Source organism: Hypanus sabinus, chromosome 19 (genome assembly GCF_030144855.1).
Source record: "Hypanus sabinus isolate sHypSab1 chromosome 19, sHypSab1.hap1, whole genome shotgun sequence".
Lineage (NCBI taxonomy): Eukaryota > Metazoa > Chordata > Chondrichthyes > Myliobatiformes > Dasyatidae > Hypanus > Hypanus sabinus.
Window position 1 is genome coordinate 20,217,578 of NC_082724.1, and position 21,877 is coordinate 20,239,454.

Here is a 21,877-nt window from a genome sequence, read left to right on the forward strand (position 1 = left end):
GTTGAAACACATTTTCATCCTCTGTGCAAATACAATAATGTGGGACTGCTTTGAGGAATGTCTACCCACACCTAGTAGAGGGGTTGGGAAGCTACCCCCTCTCCCGCTCTCACCTACTATCTTGTACTTCTTTTTCTCCTTCCCCCAACTTCTTACGCTGACTTCTCATTTTCCTTTCCAGTCCTGATGAAGGGTCTCGGCCCGAAACGTCAACTGTTAACCCTTTTCCATAGATGCTGCCTGGCCTGCTGAGTTCCTCCAGCATTTTGTGTGTGGTGCTGGGATTGCCAGTGCCTGCAGATTTTCTCGTGTTTAGGAAGAGTCAATGGCAGCTGTCAGGTCATGAGGCACTGGCACATGATCAGCACAGAAACCATGCCAGATAAAATAAGAAACCGTTAGGTTGAGTCTCAGCATGCAACATTGCTGGAAGTAGGGCTGTAAAATGGTTTTATTTCAGATGGGATCCCTTTCAGACATATCAGTCAAATTCTCCATGACAAAGAAAAGCTGACAGATAAGATACAAGTCTCTCAGTGAAATAATTCTCACTCTTACACAAAAACTTCTGCTCTTCAGTAGCATTTTATAATGAACTCGAGTTTAAATGCAAATATACCCATTAAACTTTTCTCTGTTTATACCAGGCCAGTAATTTATTTTGGGTACAAAGCACAAATAATATAGAACCAATGTAAGAAAATAATGCATATCTACAGTATCTGGGATTCAAACATTTGCCTGGGATTGCAGTGTACAATTATATTCCCCAGTGTCATTTGATTGAAAGTTACTGTTCTCCATAGTAAAATGTGATAACAATTTTTGTATTGTCTCACTTAAGAAATCTGCGATAACTAGAATTACCAACATCTCATCCCCACCATACCCCACTGCTAGAATCCGACAGGCATCGTCTACCCACTGCTGCCCCTCATTTCCACCCTCCTGACTTACCCCAATAGGGCTTAGATCTAATGTAGGCTCCTGCTATAGCATTGACCCAACTTGGCTTGTGACCTCCAGCTATCACAACCCTCCTTACCCCCACCCAACAGAGCTCTGGCCTGCACTGTTTCAAACTTGAGCAGATCCTCCCAGGTTTCGATAATCAACCCAACTTTTGGATGAACTAGAATCATTGTGCACTACGTAATTTCATTCTGAGGAAATAATCAATCATGGATTATACATTTGAAAAATAATAACACATATCTAATGCCAGCAGAGCCATTGCATCCAGAAATATTATGGATGCTACACATCACCAGGAAAGCAATTGACTTACCAGACTGGTAAGCCAATAAATTTAACCAACATCTAAAATCAGAAATAGTTATTACGCCCTGCTGAGTAATCAGGTATCACTAGTGGCTTAGTTGTAACATGCTTAGCTCTGACTGTGAGTTTCAGGTTGCATTCCAGAGACTCATTCACAGACACCTAGACTGACATTTAAGTATTTGTCACCTAAAGCACTCGAAAACTTCTACAGTAGTTATAAAGAAGGCAAGACAGCGGCTATATTAGGAGTTTGAAGAGATTTGTCATGTCAACAAATACACTCTGAAACTTCTATAGTTGTACTGTGCAGAGCATTCTGACAGGCTGCATCACTGTCTGGTATGGGGGTGGGGGGGGGGGGGCACTACTGCACAGGACCAAAAGAAGCTGCAGAAGGTTGTAAATCTCCATCTTGGGCACTAGCCTACAAAGTACCCAGGACACCTTCAGGGAGCGGAGTCTCAGAAAGGCAGCGTCCATTATTAAGGACCTCCGGCACCCAGGGTTTGCCCTTTTCTCACTGTTACCATCAGATAGGAGATATAGAAGCCTGAAGGAACACACTCAGCGATTCAGGAACAGCTTTTTCCCCTCTGCCATCCGATTCCTAAATGGACATTGAATCCTTGGACACCACCTCACTTTCTTTAAAAATATACAATATTTCTGTTTTTGTATGTTTTTAAAAAATCTATTCAATATACATAATTTACTTGTTTATTTATGATCATTATTTTTATTTTTTTTTCTTTGCTAGATTATGCATTGCATTGAATTGCTGCTGCTAAGTTAACAAATTCTATGTCATATGCCGGTGAAAATAAACCTGATTCTGATATGATCCGTGGAGAGCACTCTGATAGGCTGACTAGAAATAAGGGATGGGGGCTACTGCACAGGATTGTAAAAAGCTACTGAAAATTGTTAGTCAGCTCCATCATGGATACTAGCCTCCACAGTAACCTGGACATCTTCAAGGAGAGGTGCCTCAGAAAGGTGGAATCCAGCATTAAGACCCCCCCCCCCTCACCCAGACATGCCCCCTTCCCATTGTTACTGTCAGGAAGGAGGTACAGAAGCCTGAAGGCACACACTCAACGATTCAGCAACAACTTCTTCCCCTCTGCCATTCAGTTCTTAAATGGACAATGAACCCAATTTTTTATTATTTCTGTTTTTGCACTAATTTAAATTTAACTATATAATATACATATATATACTTAGTGTAATTAATTTATTTTCCCATATTTATCATGTATCGCATTGTACTGCTGCTGCTAAGTTAAACAAATTTCACGACATAGCTGGTGAAATTAAATTTGATTCTAATTCTGATTCTGATGTGCAGCACTGAATAGGTGTTGTACATTTGGAGGTGCTGTCATGTGGATATTAAGCAGTGGTCCTGACGAATCCAATGAATCTACTTTGAGGAACTAGCCAATTTTTATCCCTCAGCCGCCAGTACTCAGTAAGTTATCAAGGTCAATCTCACCTTGACGGATACAAGACATCTCTCAATGGTGCCGAAACACAATGAGAACTTAATTCACTGTGATGTCCATTAGGACATTACAAAGATTTATGATGGGCTCTGTGTAAAAGCCAGTCTTTCCTTTGTAGTTACTTAAGCTCTGTGTAAAAGCCAGTCTTTCCTTTGTAGTTTCTTTGTAATTGTTATGAAATGCAAATCGCCGTACAAGAGGACTCGCAAATATTGAGGAACTATTTTTGGAATTTTTTCCCTTAATTTCAACACTCCATCTCAGAATTAGCCTGCCAGAAACAGATTCTGGATTTACAGTTGTTAGCCGATGCTTTTGATGTTGAGTTCAGACCTCCACCAACTGAATAGCAATTTGTGTTCAGTTTCACTCACCTCCATGGTTACTTTTTTCTTCTGATCTGTTACATTCTCAGGTGCCGGGTTTGGAGAAAGTGTCGCAGATGGCACAGCAAAGCATTCCTTACACACACGGTTGTGCCGGCTATTGTCTGCAAGTGGCTTGAATTCTGAACATTTACCACAGATAATCTAAACAAAAGATGCATCATTGAAATAGATCACTAACACAAAAAAACTCTCCTTATTACACAGAACAGAACAGAGGAGCATGCCTTTCAGCCCACAATGTATTGCTGAACGAATTAGGCTAGCAATGAAAAGCTTCACGAAACGAGTCCCTTCTGTCTACACCAAGGGTTCTCAATCTGAGGACTGGTCTGTACAAATCTATATCACTTCATTCTCGGCACATTCACATGCCTATATGTGAGTCACTATTGCATTTGCCTCCACTACCACCCCAACCCCGCATTTTGTCATCCATCACTGTGAGTACAAAACACTTGCCTGCACTTCTTTGAACTTTGTCTCTCTCGTCTTAACTGCATGACATTTTTACCCTTGGGAAAAGATACTAGCTGTCTATGCATCTCACTCACGTTTCCCCTCAGCCATCAATGCTCCAGGCAGAACACACCAGGTTTAACCACCTTTCCTTACGGCTTATACCCTCTAATCCAGGCAGCGTTCTGATAAACCCAAAATACATCAGCTCACTTGTCAGGATTAAGTGTCATCTGCCATTTCTCCACCCATGTTTTCCTACTGATTACCTATCCCTTGACAACCTTCCTCAGTGGCCATAACTCACCGACTTCTGTGAAACCTGCGAACTTAACAGTCCACCTACATTTTCAACTAAATATTTAACAATTATCACAAAAAAAGGTCCCAGTCTGGGTCCTTGTCGAACACCACTATTCACAGATCAACTGTCAGAAAAACAGACCTTTACTTCTACCTGTGTCTTCTATGGCTCAATTTTGGATCCAACCCACTAACTTACTCCGGTTCCTGTTTTGACTTCCCCAGCACACAAAGCCATGCTGACTGTCTCTAATATGTTCATGCTTTTCCAAATGTTTGTAATTTCTGTCCCAATATTTTAAGAAAAAGTCAACATGTTCTGTAAGTTACCGTAACAACAGTTAAGCAAAAAAGATATGGTAAGGGACTAAAGTGTTACATGCACACAAGATGCTGGAGGAACTCAGCAGGTCAGGCAGCATCTATGGAGAGGAATAAAGATTCGATGTACGGGGCCAAGACCTTCATTAGGACTCTCCAAAGCTGCTGCCTGATCTGCTGAGTTCCTCCAGCACTTCGTGTGTGTTTCTCCGGATTTCCAGCACCTGCAGAATCTCTAATGTTTATGACTAAACTGACATGCCAAGTCAATTCAAAAGGAGTGTTTGTTTACAAATCTTAAAAACAAAATTACTGGAATGGGTCTTTGGTCAATTTAATCTCTGAATTTCTCCGTTTAGTACTTACTGCATTGCATTGTTTACAGTGATGACGGCGTTTAGTAATCGAATTAAATGTTTCACTACAGCTTTTGCAGGATTGCTTTTCCTTGTCACGTTTTGTTTTTGAAGCTCTTTTGAAGTTTGCATCCACCTGGTAGGAGAGAATTGGTTGAAATGCATTATGCACAATTAATACAACTATCATAAGGGAGCTACATAACACTGTGAACAAATGCTCTTTGGCTCTTCAGTATTGGATTTATTGGCTTGATACTGCCCCCATTTTGGAATAGCATTTTAAGCATTATGCTATATAATAAAACAATCTGGATTTCTCATATTTAAACTTAAATGTTGTCAAATGAAGTATCCAATGACACAGGCCATTCCAGAGGACATTTAGAAGATTGTTTCTTCAAACACATCAAGGCGGATCGATCGGGCATTGTCCTTCCTTTTTGATTCTACGTCGACGCTTGTTCATAATTGCACTTGTACAATCAATTCAGTTATTTTAACAGGTTTTTAAGTAGGACCAAAATGACTAGTATTTTTTCCAGCTGCGTAGCTATATTATCTGAGTTGACGTGACAATTTTTATATACCCACCATATGTTCCTCTTCCACTTAACCTCACAAAATGCAGTATTTTACTTGACAGGATGAAGTGCCACCTGCCATTTCTCCAACCAAATTACCTACAGATCTATAGTATATCTTGTTGTATCCCAGGCCAACCTTCCTCATTATCCACAACTGCATTAATTTTTGTGTTAACTGCAAACTTAGACCATCATTGAGGACACCTTCAAAAGGCAATGCCTCAAGAAGGCGGCATCCATGATGAAGAACCCCCACCTTCTGGGACATATACCCTCTTTCATTACTATCATCAGCAAGGAGGTACAAGAGCCTGGAGGTGCACATTCAACATTTTAGAACAGCTTTTCCCTTTCTCCAGTTTTATGACCAGTCCATGAACCCATGAATACTACTTGACTATTCTTCTTTTGAACTATTTTATTCTATTTTTTACTGTAACCTATGTAACCAGGTGACTGTCGAATCTGACTCAGTATCATTAAAAGTGTACTTAAGACTTTCATCCAGGTAATGCTAGAATAGTTGTCTGTGCCTTTAAGTGGAGGTGGTGACGTCATTACACACGCGCGGGATAGCGGGGAGACCATTTTGCTTTCAGTTGCCAAAGCTGGTTGGAATCAAGTTCCTCCAGAGGTACTGGGCTGGGTGAGGAAAGGTGAGCACTAATTTACAATATCCATGTGAATTTGTTTATGCTTGTTGGTGACTCGAGAATATCGATAATTTGACATGTTTTACATGTGGATGCTTTAGATCAGGGGTGTCAAACTCATTTTAGGTCACGGGCCGGATTGAGAAAAATGCGACTTCATGCGGGCCGGATCAGTTGTGCACGCGTGCTCCCACAGCTTTCGTTGCCTTCATTTTTTCAACCTGCTCTCATGTGTCTCAGTCTCTGCTATATCTAAAATTGTTTCACTTTACGAATTTCATTTTTTATGAAGCAGATTGCCTAGCAAGCATTCTTTTTATGATTGGTATTAACTTACAGACATAGATTACAAGAAAGTAGGCAACGAGAAAGAAACGATGCTATTTCGGCTAAGATTGTTTTGGGAGCCATACCTTTTCCATTAATAAACCATTTGAAATCAAGCATTAGCAAACACAAATGTAGACCTAACGCAGGGGTGTCAAACTCAAATACACAATGGGCCAAAATTTAAAAATCGGTACAAGTCGAGGGCCGGACTGGTTCAGCGTTTATTGCAAAACTTATTGAAATGAATTTATTACACATATTAACCTGGAACTAACAAAGCTTAGGTTATTGCCTACAAAAACAACATTGAACATTAAATAAATAAAAAATCAGTTGCATTTATTTCTTATGGCTCTATCTGCAGCTTTTCCGGAGTAATTTCTAATGAAAACATCTTTCCACAGGCCAACACTCTGTGATTCACACTAGTCTAAGCCAGATACTTGGCATCTCATCTTGGATGCAAGTTCATCAATGTTTGGAGTCAGGCTCTGAGCTGAGGAAATCCTCAGAATTGAGTGAAGGTGTTCATCAGAAAGACGACTCCTGTGTGATGTTTTGTTTATCTTCATCAAAGAGAACAGTTGTTCACACAGATATGTGCTGCCAAACATAGAGAGCATTTGAGCAGCTTGGGTACGCAGCTGGGGCATTATGTCGGGAATGAAACGTAGAAACTGTGCAGCGCCCACCGAGTCATACTTTGCCTTGAGTGTGTCACTACATTGGAGTTCAATCAGCTCCATTTGTATGTTGGTTGGTGCGCTTTCCACGTCAGCTGCAAATGGATTACTGAGCAGTTCAAACCTGCTTTTTTGGGCTTCAAAGTTGGCAAATCGCCGTGTGAAGTCAGCACCAAGTATGCTAAGTTTTTCAGCAAACTTTGCTCGTGGGAACACTGAGGTAGAAACCTGCTCTTTCATAGTTTGGCAACACGGAAAATGGCTCAAGTTTTCTTGCTGCATCTGTGTCTCCCACAGGCGCAGCTTGATTTTAAAAGCCCTCACTGCAGCATACATGTCTGTGATCACACGACCCCGCCCCTGAAGCTGCAGGTTGAGCGCGTTGAGATGGCTCGTGATGTCACACAGAAACACCATTTCACAAAGCAACTTTTTATCCCGGAGCTCTGTTGTGACTTTCCCTTTGCTTTCCATGAACTGACAGATCTCTTCATGCAACTCGAAACATCTTTTCAGCACTTTTCCTTGGCTTAACCATCGCACTTCTGTGTGATAGGGCAAATCATTATATTCTGAACCCAACTCCTCCAGAAACGACCTGAACTCGCTGTGATTTAAACCTTTGGCTCTTATGAAGTTAACTGCTTGTGTTATGGTGCTCATTATATGTTCCATTTTCAAGGCTTTGCCACACAACGATTCTTGGTGTATGATGCAGTGATAAGCTGTCAGCTCACCTGCGCCGTTTTCCTCCCGCATCTTCTCCCAGATCCTGCCCACCAATCCACTCTTTTGACCACACATCGCGGGCTTCTGTTTCTTGTCCAGATGCTTGTATCTGTCGTGGTGTTTCGTTTCATAGTGTCGTCTTATGTTATATTCTTTAATTACAGCCACACCGTCTCCGCACACAAGACAAACAGGTTTGCCCTTTATATCTGCGAACATATACTCTGTCTCCCACCTGCCTTGAAAACCCCTGTTTTCAAAGTCCACCTTTCGTTCAGCCATTTTTGGGGTGAGGGATAGCTGAAAGTTGACCACACGTGACTAGCGCCATAAGGATGCTGATGAGAGAGTAAGGCAAGCGCGAGCAATGCACTGGCAGTGCATTGTGGGATTTGTAGTATTAGTGGTGCATGCAATATACCGGCGGGCCAGCTCTAATAGAAAAAAAATTTATTCATTAATGATATTCAGGAAATAAACCAGGGAAACCGAATAAACACTAAAAACCCTGAAAACCTGGTACCTGAATAAACTCAGCATTAGCCATATCATACGTCATAGGCGCTTTTGATTCTGGGGCCAGTTTTAATAGTAATTAGACATTATCTCGCGGGCCAAAGATAATTCCACCGCGGGCCGGATTTGGCCCGCGAGCCTTGAGTTTGACATATATGCTTTAGATTTTCATGAGTAAAGAACTTGACACTGCATAGCGTGGCTTGCAAAGTTCCTCACCGGCCAAGTAGGTCAGTCTTCCTGTAATTTAACTACCAGGCAATATCTTGTAAAAGTTGTGCCGAAGCGTACCTTTCGTCTAACTTTATTGTATCATGACTGATTGTGCATGTAATATCATAGTGTGAATGTTCAGTCTCCGTTCGGGGGTTCAGCATGTGTGTACTAAAAAGTAGTAGACATCTTGGATAAGATGTATTTGCTTACATTTTTCGCTGCTATATATAAGGTACAGGGTTGGGGGGATTCTAATGTTGTTCCTTCAGAACTGCCACTATCGTATTAGTTTTGTGCAGTTTTCTTTGTATTTTTATACTGCATACGCAATTGGTCGAGACACAAGTGTGTGGATCGAAGGTTAAATGGAGATTGCAACAGCAGAACCTGATTGTAAAGTCGTTCATTTTGTTTGAAGACCCTCTTTCTGGCACTTAAACATCTAAAACAGATAAAGGAATTAAAACCCGAAAAAGTAGTTGTCCTGAGTGTGAACTGTTCCCCAGGCTACAACACTTACAGTAACTTTTTATGTCTTGTAATGTACAGCTGCTACAAAGCAACACATTTCATGACATACGTCAGCGATGATAAACCAGATTCTGATTCAATACCAGACGACCCTTATTGTTCATTTTCCACTCCACCTATACAATGACTGTTTAAACTTCAGAATTATCCTCACCAATGCCAATCGGAGAACAAGATAAATACTCTTTGAATATAATTGGCTTATTAAATAATGAACAATTTTAAAATTTAATATACAAGTCTGAATAGTTCCAAATACATCAACATTGATACTGTTTAAAAGTAAATAAGATCCTTTTAAATCTAAGGTCAGAAGTTGAATTTTAAAGTAAGTCATATTTCAATGTTTTAAAATCGTAAGTTTGTTTATTCAAGTGCTTATTTGAGGAAATTCTAATGTACGCAGAATCCTAGGTAAAAGACTATTTCTAAACATTTGCACATTTTTGTTAGATGGGTGCACTATATCAGAATCACCATCAGAAGCATCTGACAGATCACCTGGTTTTCCTGATGGTTATCGCCCTACATGAGATTGTCTAGAAATATAGTCAGCGTCCAAGGGTCCTGCATACATTGGAACTTCCCCAAATAACAATTCATGCTTTTATAATTTGACTGACTTTTTTCTCAAGCATCAACATCTGACCTTGACTTTAAAGAGCATTTATATACATTTTTGTACATTTATGTACATTTTAAACAACTTCAGAGATGTATATGGAAACATGCTTTGATAATAAATTAACTTCTGAACAAATTTGATTTCAATTGAAAATACTTACATTGAACAGGCATATCAGTGCACTGCAGAAAAAGTAAACAACTAAATTTTCCTTCACCAATTTCAAAAACAATCCCATTAGAGTGGACACAACTTCTAGCTTCTACTAATACAGTACATTTCTGGCTTTGCACCATTCTAAAATATTCACCAAGTGCCTTGATAAAATCACAAAATATCTGCATCCAACCATGTTAACATAAATATTTCAACAGCATTTTACATAATTAATATAAAAGCACTTATACATTCAAGCTAAAAGGAGGAAATCTATTTTAGTCTTGAAACTAAGCAGCAGTGCTCTCTTTTACATTAGCCTGTCTGATATTTTCCAATGTGTAGTTATTTTACTTGATGTAAAATCCAAGGCAGTCCTTAGACATTTGTTATGGCTCCCATACCGGGCGCCATGCACACGCATGAGGGGTTACTGACGCCTAACGGGCTGGCACCTCAAGTCAGGCCGGAGTCAGCACAACCACCGTCACCAGTGCAATCACCACCGGTGCTACGTAGATCGCAGCGACAGACTCAACCGCCTGATAGACTTAACCTGTAAATGTCAGAAACTTTGCCCTGTGGGGACTCTCTTTTAAAACAAAGGAGGTGTGAATGTGGTAAACTATGTATACCTGTCTGGACACACCCCTCTGCTGACTGCTCCTGTGGCTCCTCCCACAGACCCCTGTTTATAGGTGATGGGGCACTGCTCCTCCCTCAGTCTTCAACATGGTCGTGTTCCCTTTTCCCCTGTTAATAAAAGCCTATCGTTCACTTCCAGTCTCCGAGAGTTATTGATGGTGCATCAAGCACCCAACTTCCAACCTTCATAAACTTGGTCCCTCTCCACTACCGTGCACCAGCAACTCCAATATAAAATCCTCATCTTTATATTCAAGGCCCTTCATGAGCTTACTCACACCATTTCTGCAGACCTGCAGCTCCTAGACTTCTGTGATCTTCCCATGCATCCCTGAATTCCTTTGTGTTCACTATTTGAGAGGCATGGCTTGAATCATTCAATTCTTAAATCCCTCATAAGGTTTCCATCTTTCCACCTCCTTTAAGACTGTTCTGTAAGTATATCTCCTAGAACAAGCATTTAGTTACCTGGCTTTATATTCCCACTTTCATTAAACTTTTATTATTGAACTCCTGTGAAGTACGTAGCTTTCCTTCATTCGTGGCACTGTATGGAAGTTTTGATATTATGGATTCTGTGTGCTAGGATGAATTGTGGCACTATTGAATGAAGATCAGCATAGAAGTTCCAAATTAACTTAGGAACCAGGTGCTTATTGAACCCGAAGCAAAGGAGGGTTACTGCCAAGCAGCTTGAACTTGAGATCAGGGATGGTGGGAAGTTGAGTTGCAATGGGGGCTGATGAGAAAGTTAAGCACACCTGGCCATTTACATTTAGCCAGACTTACAGCTGGGTAAAAGAGGGATCTGCAGCTCATACTGTTGGCTGAAGTTCACATTCTGCTGCTCATTCTACAATTAGTTCTGCAATACAACCACACCCTGAACTGTGCATACACTGCTGTTTCCTGTTCTATGTTTCAAGTTGATTTATAACATTAAGAACTTCTGGCATGAAATTAAGTGAACTGATTTTTCAAAATGATTACAAAATGTTTGTGTTATGATCGACAAGCCAGCCATTCATCCACAGCTCTAATCTATTTCAACAACTTCTCACAAATAAGATTTGTAAATCTGATAATTTTAAGTAGAAATAATGTTCTGCACTGATTGGATCAATTTGGAAATTTCATTGGCCTTATCTTTTGCTGAAATACAGCTACTGTTACTGTAATATAGTTTCTTCCTGCATCAAATTCAGAATGTTCCACCTTGGCAATATTGTAATTTGGTGCTATATAAGGGATTCCACAAGAATTTAGTGGTTATTAAAGAAAATATAAAAATGTAGAGCGAACTATTAGCTGGTGCTCACATTCCATAGAAAGTTAACATCAGAAAGTGGAAAATGAGATGACTGTGAACACATATACACGTGCTCCAACTTTCAGCAAGGAGCTGTAAAATTTCTTTCATCCTCTCTGAACATATGCTCTTCCTTTAATGTACACTAGGGAAATGCACAAGAAATATAGATGTATCTTTCTGCGTTCAATAGGCTGATGGGTGAAAACAGAAGTTGAACAGAAGAAGAGATAAATAAGAATCAAATGAACACCACCAGCTTTGAAGTATCAAACAAAAGAACAAGCAGCATCTATCATAACAGGAAACAACGACAGCACACGAAAGGAGACATTTATATATAGATCATGTGAACTCGCAGGGCTTTGAGGTTGTTTTATTTGCGCACTGTACATCTGAACAAAAATATAGAATTCAATGTGAGAATTCTAAACATTCTTCACTATTTTAAACTTATCCTGAAGTTGGATACAGAGCAGAACATACCTACATCAGAATGAGAAACAGTTGGAGGCAACATGGCGACATAACACTTTAAAGTACTCCATAATTCAATAAAATTTATGACCCAAATGTCACCTCAACTCTGCATTCATGCCTACACCCAGTGGCCTTTCACCCTTTTGCTTCTATCTAGCTTTGAATCCAAATGCCTTATAAATATTCAAGAACTTTGTTTCTTTAGCTCTGAATATCTCGGCTCCAAAGACTCCTCAGAGAAATAATTTATCTGTATTATAGAAGTTACCCCCTTACTTTTAAAACAGTGTCTCTAAGTTCTAGATTCTCCAATAAGAGGAAACATCATCTCATATCCACCTGGTTAACACTCCTTAGATCTTAACATAGAAACATAGAAAATAGGTGCAGGAGTAGACCATTCAGCCCTTCAAGCCTGCACCGCCATTCAGTATGATCATGGTTGATCATCCAACTCAGAACCCTGTACCTGCTTTCTCTCCATACCCCCTGATCCCTTTAGCCACAAGGGCCATATCTAACTTCCTCTTAAATATAGCCAATGAACCGGCCTCAACCGTTTCCTGTGGCAGAGAATTCCACAGATTCACCACTCTCTGTGTGAAGAAGTTTTTCCTCATCTCCGTCCTAAAAGGCTTCCCCTTTATCCTTAAACTGTGACTCCTCGTTCTGGACTTCCCCAACATTGGAAACAATCTTCCTGCATCTAGCTTGTCCAATCCCTTTAGAATTTTATACATTTCTATAAGATCCCGCCTCAATCTTCTAAATTCCAGTGAGTATAAGCCTAGTCGATCCAGTCTTTCTTCATATGAAAGTACTGCCATCCCAGGAATCAATCTGGTGAACCTTCTCTGTACTCCCTCTATGGCAAGAATGTCTTTCTTCAGATTAGGGGACCAAAACTGCACACAATATTCTAGGTGCAGTCTCACCAGGGCCTGGTACAACTGCAGTAGAACCTCCCTGCTCCTGTACTCAAATCCTTTTGTTATGAATACCAACATACCATTTGCCTTTTTCACCGCCTGCTGTACCTGCATGCCCACCTTCAATGACTGGTGTACAATGACACCCAGGTCTTGTTGCATCTCCCCTTTTCCTAATTGGCCACCATTCAGATAATAATCTGTTTTCCTGTTCTTGCAACCAAAGTGGATAACCTCACATTTATCCACATTAAATTGCATCTGCCATGAATTTGCCCACTCACCTAACCTATCCAAGTCACCCTGCATCCTCTTAGCATCCTCCTCACAGCTAACACCGCCGCCCAGCTTTGTGTCATCCGCAAACTTGGAGATGCTGCATTTAATTCCCTCATCTAAATCATTGTAAACAACTGGGGTCCCAGCACTGAGCCTTGCGGAACCCCACTAGTCACTGCCTGCCATTCTGAAAAGGTCTCATTTACTCCCACTCTTTGCTTCCTGTCTGCCAACCAATTCTCTATCCACATCAATACCATACCCCCAATACCGTGTGCTTTAAGTTTGCACACTAATCTCCTGTGTGGGACCTTGTCAAAAGCCTTTTGAAAATCTAAATATACCACATCCACTGGCTCTCCCCATCCACTCTACTAGTTACATCTTCAAAAAATTCTATAAGATTTGTCAGACATGATTTTCCTTTCACAAATCCATGCTGACTTTGTCCGATGATTTCACCTCTTTTCAAATGTGGTGTTGTCACATCTTTGATAACTGACTCTAGCATTTTCCCCACCACCGATGTCAGACTAATCGGTCTATAATTTCCCGGTTTCTCTCTCCCTCCTTTTTTAAAAAGTGGGGTTACATTAGCCACTCTCCAATCCTCAGGAACTAATCCAGAATCTAAGGAGTTTTGAAAAATTATCACTAATGTATCCACTATTTCTTGGGCTACTTCCTTAAGCACTCTGGGATGCAGGCCATCTGGCCCTGGGGATTTATCTGCCTTTAATCCCTTCAATTTACCTAACACCACTTCCCTACTAACATGTATTTCCCTCAGTTCCTCCATCTCACTAGACCCTCGGTCCCTTACTATTTCCGGAAGATTATTTATGTCCTCCTTAGTGAAGACAGAAGCAAAGTAGTTATTCAATTGGTCTGCCATGTCTTTGATCCCTATGATCAATTCACCTGTTTCTGACTGTAATGGACCTACTTTGGTCTTGACCAATCTTTTTCTTTTCACATATCTATAAAAGCTTTTACAGTCAGTTTTTATGTTCCCTGCCTGCGTTCTCTCATAATCTTTTTTTCCCTTTCCTAATTAAGCCCTTTGTCCTCCTCTGCTGGTCTCTGAATTTCTCCCAGTCCTCAGGTGTGCCACTTTTTTTTGCTAATTTATATGTTTCTTCTTTGGACTTGATACTATCCCTAATTTCCCTTGTCAGCCACGGGTGCACTACCTTCCCTGGTTTATTCTTTTGCCAAACTGGGATGAACAATTGTTGTAGTTCATCCATGCAATCTTTAAATGCTTACCATTGCATATCCACCGTCAACCCTTTAAGTATCATTTGCCAGTCTATCTTAGCTAATTCAAGTCTCATACCTTCAAAGTTACCCTTCTTTAAGTTCAGAACCTTTGTTTCTGAATTAACTATGTCACTCTCCTTCTTAATGAAGGATTCCACCATATTATGGTCACTCTTACCCAAGGGGCCTCACACAAGATTGCTAACTAACCCTTCCTCATTGCTCAATACTCAATCTAGAATGGCCTGCTCTCTAGTTGGTTCCTCGACATGTTGGTTCAGAAAGCCATCCCGCATACATTCCAAGAAATCCTCTTACTGAGCACCCTTACCAATTTGGTTCACCCAATCTATATGTAGATTGAAGTCACCCATTATAACTACTGTTCCTTTATTGCACGCATTTCTAATTTCCTGTTTAATGCCATCCCCAACCTCACTACTACTGTTAGGTGGCCTGTACACAACTCCCACCAGCGTTTTCTGCCCCTTAGTGTTATGCAGCTCTACCCATATCGATTCCACATCCTCCAGGCTAACGTCCTTCCTTCCTATTGCGTTAATCTTCTCTCTAACCAGCAATGCTACCCCACCTCCCTTTCTTTCCTGTCTATCCCTCCTGAATATTGAATATCCCTGGATGTTGAGCTCCCATCCTTGGTTACCCTGGAGCCATGTCTCTGTGATCCCAACTATATCATATTCATTAATAACTATCTGCACATTCAATTCATCCACCTTGTCACGAATGCTCCTCGCATTGACACACAAAGCCTTCAGGCTTGTTTTTACACCACTCTTAGCCCTTATACAATTATGTTGAAAAGTGGCTCTTTTTGCTTTTTGCCCTGGATTTGCCTGCCTGCCACTTTTACTTTTCACCTTACTACTTTTTGCTTCTACCCTCATTTTACACCCCTCTGTCTCTCTGCACTTGTTCCCATCCCCCTGCCACATTAGTTTAAAGCCTCCTGAACAGCAGTAGCAAACGCTCCCCCTAGGACCTTGGTTCCAGTCCAGCGCAGGTGCAGACCATCCTGTTTATACCGGTCCCACCTCCGCCAGAACTGGTTCCAATGCCCCAGAAATTTGAATCCCTCCCCCTTGCACCATTTTTTCAAGCCACGTATTCATCTGAAATATCCTCCTATTTCTACTCTGACTAGCACATGGCACTGGTAGTAATCCAGAGATTATTACCTTTGTGGTCCTACTTTTTAGTTTATCTCCTAACTCCCTAAATCCACCTTGCAGGACCTCATCCTGTTTTTTACCTATATCGTTGGTACCTATGTGCACCACGACCACTGGCTGTTCACCCTCCCATTCCAGAATGTCCTGCAGCCGCTCAGAGACATCCTTGACCCTTGCACCAGGGAGGCAACGTACCATCCTGGAGTCTCGTTTGTGGCCACAGAAACGCCTATCAATTCCCCTTACAATCGAATCCCCTATCACTATCGCTCTCCCACTCCTTTTCCTTGCCTCCTGTGCCGCAGAGCCACCCATGGTGCAATGAACTCGGCTGCTGCTGCCTTCCCCTGATGAGACATCTCCCCCAACAGTATCCAAAACAGTATATCTGTTTAGGAGGGAGATGACCTCAGGGGACTCCTGCACTACCTGCCTACTGCTACGCTGTCTAGTGGCCACCCCTTCCCTTTCTCCCTGTGTAGCCTTTACCTGCGGTATGGCCAACTCACCGAACGTCCTATTCACAACTTACGCAGCGTTGCGGATGCTCCAGTATGAATTCAATCGCAGCTCCAGACGCTCAATGCGGTCTACCAGAGGCTGCAGTTAGACACACTTCCTGCACACATAGTCGTCAGGGACACTGGAAGTATCCCTGATTTCCCACATGCTGCAAGATGAACAAACTACGGGGCCAATCTCAGCTGCCATGACCTACCCAATACTTGCCACAACTTTTGAAACTTTCTCCTTTGAAAGGAACTTACCCGGCCTTACCTCACTTGGAGTGAAGCTTGTCCTCAGCCTCTTCTCGTCAAAGCCTCAAATCTCCACTCCTTTACTGGCCGCTTTCCACAGGCCGCTCCACTTGAGCTATCCCTCTGTTTATTTGTTTAAAGTTTTAATCTTCTAAGTTTTAATCAAATCCTCTCCCACTAAAACTCCTGTAGATAAAAGCCTTGCATGTCTAACCTCCAGTTAGCCTGGTAAACCTCTCTGAACTTGTGCATTAAAATTCTCCCTTAATTAAAGAGACCAATAGACACAAGCCACTCCAGATTGGATTTCACAATTACTTTTTGGCACAACCTTCCAACTTTTAAATTTCCAAGAACTGAAAGAATAATGTTACTAGATTTCCTAAACACCTGCTGTTTCTGCTTGGTTGCTTCCTTTTAGAATCACACACTAGAATGCCCAGATCACTTTGCATGCCAGGGATTTGTTATTCACTCTCCATTTAGATAACAGACTGCTTTTTATCATAAAAATTATTCCAGGGTTGAACAGCTTGTCATATGAAGAGCATTTGATCCCTCTGGGCCTGTATTCACTGGAATTCAAAAGAATAAGGGTTGACCTAATTGAAACCTATTGAATGGTGAAAGGCCTCGATAGAGTGAATGTGGAGAGGATGTTTCCTTTGGTGGGAGAGTCCAGGACTAGAGGACACAGCCTCAGAACAAAGGGGTGTCCTTTTAGAACGGAGATGAGGAATTTCTTTAGCCAGAGCGTTGAATCTGTGGAATTCATTGCCGTAGGCAGCTGTGGAGGCCACGTCTTTACGCATCCTGAAGGCAAAGGTTGACAGATTCTTGATAGGTCTGGGGATGACGGGATACAGGAAGAAGGCAGGAGATTGGGTCTGAGAGGAAATGGATTAGCCGTGATGAAATAGAGGAGCAGACTCAATAGGCCAAATGGCCTAATTCTGCTCCTATATTTTATTTGTTAATTGTCAATTTTGGCAGGGAAAATCCCACATTTTCCCACGTTATACTCCATGTGCCAGATCTTTACCCTGTCACTTTGAGGGCCTCTGTAGCCTTCTATCTCCATCATGCCTTAGTTTCCAGCCTATCTTTAGCTCACCACAAAATTTATCAATCTTAACTTAAATCTAAATCATTTATATAGACGTTGTCAACAGCTCAGCAGCACCAGACCCTGTGCTACAACAATAGTTACATCATGTCAACCAGAATTAGACCTACTTCTGCCTACTCCTGCTTGTTAGCCAGCTAGCTTTGGATCAAATCTAATAAATTACAAAATGCAGCATGAGATTTTATTGGGCATAACAATCTGTGATGCAGCATCATATCAAATGCCTTCTGGAGAGTTAAGTACGGTGCATACATTGGAACCATTTTCATACACAGTGCTTGTTACTTCCTCAAAGAATTTCCAAGTATTGGTCAAACATCATGGCTTTCACAGGAGCATTACTGTAGTGTAGTGGTTAGTACACCGTTTTACAGCGCTAGCCGCTGTCGGTAATGAGTTTGCACATTTTCCCCATGTGTGTTTCCTCCGGTTGCTCCGGTTTCCTCCCACGTCCCAAAGACATACTGATTGGTAGGTTAATTGGTCATTGTAGATTGCCCCATGATTAGGCTAGGGTTAAATCGGGGGGTGGTGGGGGGGTTGCTGGTCAGTGCGGCTTGAAGGGCTGTAAGGGCCTAATCTCGGATGTATCACAATTAATCAATCAACCAATAAATAAATAAATAATCACAATGACTTTGGACTTTACAAAGTGCCCTGTTATAATGAGCTAATAACATTTTACTTATAATAGATGTTAAACTGACCGGACTGTAATATTTATCTTTCTGTCATCCTTGCTTTTTAAAACAAAGTTTGCTATTTTGCAATTGAATGAAATCCTCCCCATATGTAGGGAATTTTGGAAAATTTATGAAATAATATCAGCAATCTCACTAAGATGAATATTATAAGGATCTGGGGACAATTCAGCCCATTGTTGAAATAATTTGCTTATTATTACTTCCCTGGTGATCACCCTTCTCTCTCCCTTCCAATTCCCAATTTTTAATTATTGCTAAGATGTTTACATTCTCTCCAGCGAAACCCAATGCAAAATACCAATGTACCAACTCCTTGGTTTTCTATTTTAATTCCTAAATTCACTTTCCATGAGCCAATGTGCACTTTGTGAACTCTTTATTACTTTGATTGTATTTCAATTTCACAAGCAATATAATTCATTCAAACTGCTGTTACCAATTGAAGTGCAAATAATTATCACCTTAAATTTACCATGCTATACGCAAAATGAAATAGTGTTACACACTAAATTTAGAATTTTGAGAATTTATTCATCTATGGGATGTGGGCATCGCCAGCTAAACCAGCATTTATTGCCCATCTTTAGTTGCTTTTGAGAAGGTGGTGATGAGCTGCCTTCTTGAACCGCTGCAGTCCCTGAGGTGTAGGTACACCCACAGTGCTGTTAGGGAGGGGATTCCAGGATTTTGACCCAGTGACAATAAAGGAACAGCGACATGTTTCCAAGTTACTGCAGTGAGTGACTTGGAGGGGGATCTCCAATTGGCGGCATTCTCAGGTATCTGCTGTTCCCGTCCTCCTGGATGGTGGTGGTTGTGGGTCTGGAAGGTGCTGCCTTAGGAACTTCGGTGTGTTGTTGTGGTGCATCTTGTAGATAGTACACACTGCTGCAACTGTTCTTCAATTGAGGAGGGATTGGATGCTTGTGGAAGGGGTACCAGTCAAGTGGGCTGCCTTGTACTGGATGGTGTCAAACTTCTTGAGTGTTGATGGAGCGGCACTCATCCAGGTGAGTGGCAAATATTCCATTACACTCCCGACCTGAGCCTTGTAGATGGTGGGCAGGCTTTGGGGAGTCAGGAGGTGAATTACATGCCGCAGGATTCCCAGCCTTTGACCTGCTCTGGTAGACACAGTGTTTATATGGGTAGACCAGTTCAGTTTCCTGTCAATGGTTGATAGTAGGGGATTCAGTGATGGTGATGCCACTGAATGTCAAGGGATGATGGTTAGAGCCTCTCTTGTTGGAGATGGTCATTGCCTGGCACTTGTGGGCTTGAATGCTACTTGTCAGCCTAAGCCTGGATATTGTCCAGGTCCTGCTGCATTTGGGTATGAACTGCTTCACTGCCTGAAGAGTCATGAATGGACCAGAACATTGTGCAGTCATCTGAGAATGACAGAAGAAAGGTCATTGATGAAGCAGCTGAAGATGGTTGGTCCTAGGACACTTCCCTGAGGAACTCCTGTAGTGATATCCTGAGGATGAGATGATTGACATTCAGCACCACAACCATCTTCCTTGGTGTCTGTATGATTCCAACCAGTGGAAGGGTTTCCCCCTAATTCCTATTGACTCCATTTTAGCTAGGGCACCTTGATGCCACACTTGGTCAAATGCTGTCTTTTGTAGTAATTTTGTCGATTTGTAAACAACTGTTGCCACTGGGAAACTGAGTTTCAGAGAAAGGTTGAATAGGGTAGGACTTTATTCCCTGGAGCGTAGAAGAATGAGGAGATTTGGTAGAGGTGTATAAAATTATGATGGATATAGATAGAGTGAATGCAAGCAGTCTTTTTCCACTGAGGCTAGGGGAGAAAAAAACCAGAAGACATGGGTTAAGGGTGAAGGGGGAAAAGTTTAAAGGAAACATGGGGGGGGGGGGTTTCTTCACACAGAGAGTGGTGGGAGTGTGGTATGAGCTGCCTGATGAAGTTGTAAATGCGGGTTCACTTTTAACATTTAAGAAAAACTTGGGCAGGTACATGGATGAGAGGTGTTTGGACGGATATGGTCCAGGTGCAGGTCAGTGGGACTAGGCAGAAAAATGGTTTGGCACAGCCAAGAAGGGCCAAAAGGCTTGTTTCTGTGCTGTAATGTTCTATGGTTCTAAGTTAAACCTGCAGAAGATGGTTTCTGGGTGTAGAACTTTCACCTTTACATTTTCAGATGGTCTAGGGCAGGGGTCGGCAACCCGCGGCTCCGGAGCCACATGTGGCTCTTTTACATCTGTGCTGCGGCTCCCTGTTGCTTTGGGAAATAATTGATTGTGGCGACCCTTTTCCTGGCACATCCGAACCGACTCACAATTAGATAGCCTACGGGGGTTTGCGAGCACAGAGCTATGGAGCCTCTGCGCCATGGGGGGCAGGTTGAGGGAGGCTTAAAAGTGAGGCTGAAGATTTCGAATAAAGTTTTTTCCTTCGACTGCAGTTACCGACTCTGTGTTGTAATTTTAGCGCTGCGTGTAGCACACCGCTACATGGTCAGTATTTAATTAAAATGTATTTTATGTTAGTTTGTTAGTTTTTGAAATGTAAATCTAAATTTGAAGATTATGGTGATCTTGTACAATCTAAATAAGACGTTGTGGCGACCCATTTCCTGACACATCCGAACCGGCTCACAATTAGCCAGCGTTCAGGCTAAGGGAGATAGCCTACGGGGGTTTGTGAGTACGTGTCTTTTGGAGCATCCACGCCCATGGGGGGGCGGGTTGAGGGAGGCTTAAAAGCAAGGCTGTTTAGTTCGAATAAAGCTATCTTTGACTGCAGTTTACTGACTGCGTGTAGCACACCGCTACAACGTGTTTTTATCGCTGGCTGTCCAGAGGGGAGGTGCTGAAACGCTTTGTCGCGTGTCTGGAAGAAGTGAAAACTTTCCTGGGCAGCAAAGGGCTCACCTTTCCTGAGCTGGAACAGCCAGAGTGGCTGGAAAAGCTACACTTCATGGTAGACATGACAGCGCACCTGAACACGCTGAACACAGCTCTTCAACGGGGTAAGGACGTACAGCCCTGCACATGTTGGAGGATGTTTTGGCATTCGAGCGCAAGTTGACGTTGCTTGCCAGAGATTTACAGAAAGGCACTTTGTCTCACTTCCCCAATTTGAGAGAGTTCAAACAAGGTCACAACATGATAAATTTGGAGTATTTTAAATAAATTCTGCAATCATCGCAATGCAAACATTGTTTGGGAAACGCTTCTGTGAGTTCAGAGAGGAAAAAAACACATTATCCTTCCCGGTCACTCCCCTAAGCATCGATCCATCCCTACTGAATACGACTGCATTGTCAGGTGTGAGTCAACCTGAACAAGTATGATAAATATTTTAATTGCCTATTATTTTACGTATATTCATATGTTTTCATTGTTCAGTGAAATAGTCCTTTTATTTTTCAGGTTGACAGCTGGCTGACGTTATTTTTGGTTTGCTGCTGGCGGCAAATTTAAGTTTGGCGTTTTTCATAAATACAAGGAGGACTCAAATAGACGTTGAGTATTTTACTTAAAAGTAACCTTCAACCCAACGTCTTTTTTTCGGA

At 41.7% G+C, this 21,877-nt stretch overlaps 1 protein-coding gene across 2 annotated transcripts in view; it reads right to left on the bottom strand.

Moving 5' to 3' along the window:
* The window catches only part of fgd (faciogenital dysplasia), a 270,607-nt gene that overhangs the window by 9,944 nt on the left and 238,786 nt on the right, over positions 1-21,877 (bottom strand). For both annotated transcript variants that reach the window (XM_059944130.1, XM_059944131.1), the window contains 2 exons: positions 4,625-4,750; positions 3,164-3,319 (listed from right to left, as the gene is read on the bottom strand). In XM_059944130.1, the coding sequence (XP_059800113.1) occupies positions 3,164-3,319; positions 4,625-4,750 (282 nt within the window). The remainder of the gene's footprint in view (positions 1-3,163; positions 3,320-4,624; positions 4,751-21,877) is intronic.